The following is a 5,281-nucleotide window of genomic DNA, read 5'->3' on the forward strand; positions in this document are numbered from 1 at the left end:
GCTGAACCACACTTCACTTATTACTCTGGTTAATCTTTGTATAGAAAGTTGTGTGATGAGCCAGGAATGAGAACAGCAATCGGAGGCTATCATGGGCACAGACTCACCCAAACTGGACAGCTGAAGATTAGAAAGAAAAAAAAAACAGGGTGAATTCTGTTCTTTGGCGGACGGGAGAGGAACCTGATGTGGTCTTCTGCTGTTGTAACTCATCCACCTCAAGGTTTAATGTTTTATGCATTCTGAGATGCTTTTCTGCTCACCACAGATGTAAAGAGTGATTATATATCCTTCCTGTCAGCTCAGACCAGTCTGATCATTCTCCTCTGATCTCTCTCATCAACAAGGTGCTTCAGCCTGCAGATCCTTTGCTCACAGGATGGTTTTTGTTTTTCGCACCATTCTGTGTAAACTCAAGAGACTGCTGTGTGTGAAAATCCCAGGAGATCAGAAGGTTATTAAAAAACTCAAACCAGCCCATCTGGTATCAACACCCATGCCCCGATCCAAGTCACAGAGATCAGACTTTTTCTTCATGCTGATGTTTTGATGTGAACATTACCCAATGCTCTTGATCTGGATCTGCATGATTATACGCAGTGTGCTGCTGCAGTATGATTGGCTGATTAGATAACTGCATGAATGTGCAGGTGTACAGGTGTTCCTAATAAAGTGAACAGTGTAGAATAATATATGGAGGTTTGTGGACGTCACTGCATGCAAATGACTTTACACACAACTTTACTAAAATATTGATGAATGAGGTTCAATGTCTTTAATCGATATATAATTAGACAAAAGTAACCTATTTAATAATAATCTAATTTCAGTAATCACGTTTTTCTGAAAACAGTACAATTGCAGTAAGTTCTTTATCATTAACCTTTGCTTGTGTGAAGTGACAGAAATTACTGCGTTAACACTGAAGCAGGGAGATGCAATGCTATGCTACAGAATGCTACGTGACATGACAAGTATCATTAAATGCTAGTTTTATGCCAGAATGTTCTGTAATGTCAGCTCTCCTCGCACCCCGGTTCTCTCCTCAGGCGTTCTCCTGGGCGGCTGCGGCGAAAAATCCATCCGCTTCCGTCCCGCTCTCGTCTTCAAAGAGTACCACGCTCATCAGTTCCTCAACATCTTCAACGACGTGCTTTCCGAGTACAAATAAAGAGTCGTGGAGCTTCAAGAAGCAGAGGAGAACAAGCACAATGGTCCAAACCCCCCGAAGCAGGCGGTTCCTCCCCTTCACAGTCTCCCACTCACCTTTTTTTCTTTTTTTCTAACCTTCTACTTCACTTTTTAATTATTTGTTTAATTTCAGTCACTATATCTCTCAATGTAAAGAGCACAATGAGATCCGGAGTATTACCGTGGATCAGTATCAGTACACTCAAGTTTCATTTACAAAAACACGTGTGGTCCTAGGGATTGATGCGCCAGTCGTCAGCGTTAAAGGAGTAAATCACACAGTTGTCTGTTTTATATGTAAAGATTTTTTTAAAGCAGCACGATGGTTGGATAAACACACACACACACACACACACACACATTTATATATAGGTTCAGCAGGAGCTCATTTCTGGGCCAGAAAATTGTAAATAAAAGAAATTCTATTATTATTATTATTATCAGAAGTATAAAACCACTAAAATTACAAACTGCACCTTTACATGATGATGGATTTCCTCAGTTTCAGAGTCAGACTTAAGCACATGAATAAGCTGTAAATCCAGGACAAGCTCGATTATAACCCCTCTCCTACCTCAGAGCAAAGCGAGGCTCTGTAAACGCTAAGAAGCCCTCATGTAAAAATTCAGAGCTTGTTAAACTGATGGGGCGACGCAGAAGAATCCGAATGAGTCACTGTGATTATTAGGTGTGTATCATTTCATTGTTATGGTTTTTGTATTTTTTTTTTGACTTATTGCCAGCTATTGAATGACTTTATAAATGGTCAGGCTTTCCCACAATGCTTTACTTTAGCACAGGAAGCTCTTAATCAAACACTCTCACACACAGCTCATGAGAGGAATTGAACTTCGCATGAAAATATTTCTCACATATTTTCTAAACACAAATGAAAGACGGTTCTCTCTCGTTCTCTCCGTAGGGTATTCTCGCTGTAGGTATTTTAGAACCAGAGCTGAAATATCAGCACGGCCGTGTGGTTTACCCTAACTCTAATCCTGGAGTATTTTATAGGGAATAAAATGTCACGGAATCCTTCGAGATAGCCAAATACGCCAGCTGTGATGAGCTGTTCAGGCTACTACTGGCTCTAATACCTCACACTCAGTATCATATCAGTATTAACACAATATTTTATTGTAGTCAGCTAGATAACAGGCCTTTCCTGAGTTCACGCAGGGGCTGTAAGGTGCGTTTCCATCGTCATCCAGGAACCTTTTGAGGAACTAAAGAGTTGACGAGCAACAAAGCGAACGTGCAAGAGGCTGAGACTGAACTTGCTGTGGTGTTGTGTATGTTGTTTTGAATGTTAATGAGAGTGTTAAATTAGCTACACACGGACAAAGCACAATTTCGCACAAAAAGCCTTTTTAGATTTGTGTGACGAGCCACTAGAAGCATACAAACACACAGAGTCGGCCATTTTGTAAAGCATACACATGTCCAAATAAGGATCCGACACTCTGTGTTTGGGGGGAAAAAAGATATTAAACTGTACCATTGCTTGTCAATGGAGTGGTATTCTTCATTTTTGGTCTTTCATCCACCAGGGAAAGTGAAGTGTGCCTTTTTTTATTAATTTAATAAATAATTAGATCTTTAACTTAGCTGTAGTACTTTAAATAAGATTTAAACGTACATTATAGATGAAGGATCCATAGTATCCATACTGAAGGTATGAAAGGCCTAGCTGTACAAACAGTGGTACAGTTTCATGCTCTTTTTTTTTTCCCTCCTAAGAATGTACAGCAAGTTCTCTAATAATAATTCAGCCTTGTTTGTTTACATTGGAAACATTCCTTGGAGGGAAAAAAAAAAAAAAAAAAAAAAAAGAGTTCAGGGGCAAGAAAAGTTCCTGTAACAGAAAGGTGGTTTTAGAGTGCGGAAAACACTACAGTGTGCACACCACATGTGGACTCCAGGATCATGGTCACACACCACACTTCTTTAAGCTCAAGCGAATGATCTCCTAAACCAAAAAATAGGTATTTTAACGTTGAATCCGTGTACCAGGGGTTAATCTTCGACCAGAAATCCGGCTCATGTTCTCCTGCGATTCGCCCTAAAGCCAAACTGCTCAGTGTCTTAACTTTGTGCCCGTATGTTTTAGGGACTTGCTCGTATTATTATTATTTTTTAAGAGAATAAAAAAGCACGATACAGATACAGACGACAGAACACCATTCAGACATAATTCTCTCCCCTCCAGTTTTTTTTTTTTGAAATTTAAAACTGCTATTCATCAACCTTTTTCATCAGTCACTAAAGCGCATCAGTGAGACATTAACGTCTTCTTAACTACATGTGTAGATTATTTTTCAGATAAATGTTGGTAATGCTGTACAGTGTCCCGTTTGTCCATGTAAAGTATTATGAAGGTAGTTAAAAAATTTCTTTTTCTTTTGTTAATATAGTGGACAGATGGAGTGTACAGATGTAGAAAATGCGTAAAACTGTTCAGATAGAGAAAAAGAAAATCCCAATATATGCGATGACTCTGTGCCCGTCTGTTTTTGGCCGAGTAAGTATCGTATAGAGTTGTGAATTATGTTAACCACTAACGACAATTAGAAAAAGATCATTGCCATGTTTGTTTACACTACTGTGTGAAATAGGTTATAAAATTAATTATTCCCTGGTTAAATATTGTCTAAGCAATATAAATGTACTCAGAAATAAATCTGACATTTTTTGACTTTGACTTTTTGTTGTTTTTTTTTGTTTTTAAGTAGAAGGACGCTACAAGTTACCGGTAAACGCATCAACGTATTGTTAACGCTTGCTTTCTTCAGTCAGTCGTTTATCAGTATTGCACAGGATGTGACGTTTAGTGGACTTTACATTACAAACTGTAATGTGAAATTTCTGCTGTTATTTGATGTTAAGCTTTTTCTTATATTGTAGCTGTTGTGAGGGGCACTAGGTCATGTCCCGGTACTTTGCAGCTTCAGTCATCCTTGGATTTCAACTCTGGCTTGTGTTCCTTCCTGATGAGCTACCATTGAATTGCCAGGTAAAATGTGTGTGTGTGTGTGTGTGTGTGTGTGTGTGTGTGTGTGTGCACGACAAAGGAGGTGAGTACAGCTGAGGAGTTTGTTCTGTGGTTTAAGAAATTACCCAACCTAAAGAGTGCATAGCATACAAAAGCTATTGATTTGTGTCAAAAACCTTTCAAAAACAAAATGAGTTGTTTTTCAAACTAAGCTTCGCTTTAGCTTTATAAGGCCTTCGCTGTAACTTTGCTTTTGCACTTCAGTTACAATCCTCTAGTAAGCAGGCTGTAATAAAGGGTTGGTTCCTGTTGGCTACTGAGGTTTGGAGTGACAGTTTAGCTGCTTCAGTCTAATCCACTGATTTTGTTTTTTTTGTTTTTTATTGGTTCCCAATTAAAAAATGAAAAAAATGCATACATTTGACACAAATCCTTTACAGAATAAAACATCCCAAAGTGTTTTATTCCTCTTATATCACAGCAATGTGCTCATGATTACAATTTTTAATATTATGGAATGTCTGAGACACCTTAATTCATGTTCTTACTTACGTTATAGCAGTTGTAAACAGTCGTTCCCGATCATGTTTTTCTTTCTCTTCAAGTTAATAAGAAAAAAAATGCAGCTTATCATGTTACCAAGAAACCACAAAGCATAAACTCCTACAAAGCGCTGACACTGGAGACTCCTTCCATAAAATGTTAAGTCTCCTAACAGAAAGTGTCACTATCAACAATTATACATGTTTTTCTTTGTTAAATCACAACACGGTTTTTAAACATGTGGATTATTAGACTTTTTAGATTATGTAGATCGGCCACTATATAAATCCCTCTGAACGAACTGTTACTATAGAAACAATAACGTAATATTAACTTGAAGTTACAGCCGGAATTACTGTCAAAGCTGCTGATAATGAAAAATAGTTCAGTCAGATTGAAGAATTCAGCAGTGCTGTGGTATAAGGTAACATTTAACAGTAAATGAAAGCCACCATGGATCAGTTAGCATGATGAGATAACGGCTAGCACTTTCTGAGATAAGAATTGTAAGATAACGTGTGTTGAGGTTCTTGAAATGAAATCTTTAAGTCAATA

The 5,281-nt window shown here is 38.0% G+C and overlaps 1 protein-coding gene across 2 annotated transcripts in view; it reads left to right on the forward strand.

The window, feature by feature from the left end:
* abat (4-aminobutyrate aminotransferase) overlaps positions 1 to 3,892 on the forward strand; it is a 33,388-nt gene extending 29,496 nt beyond the window's left edge. For both annotated transcript variants that reach the window (XM_034309896.2, XM_034309897.2), the window contains exon 16: positions 1,050 to 3,892. In XM_034309896.2, the coding sequence (XP_034165787.1) occupies positions 1,050 to 1,171 (122 nt within the window). In that variant the 3' untranslated portion in view covers positions 1,172 to 3,892. The remainder of the gene's footprint in view (positions 1 to 1,049) is intronic.
* Positions 3,893 to 5,281: the final 1,389 nt, after the last annotated feature.

This window comes from Pangasianodon hypophthalmus, chromosome 13 (assembly GCF_027358585.1).
Source record: "Pangasianodon hypophthalmus isolate fPanHyp1 chromosome 13, fPanHyp1.pri, whole genome shotgun sequence".
Classification (NCBI taxonomy): domain Eukaryota; kingdom Metazoa; phylum Chordata; class Actinopteri; order Siluriformes; family Pangasiidae; genus Pangasianodon; species Pangasianodon hypophthalmus.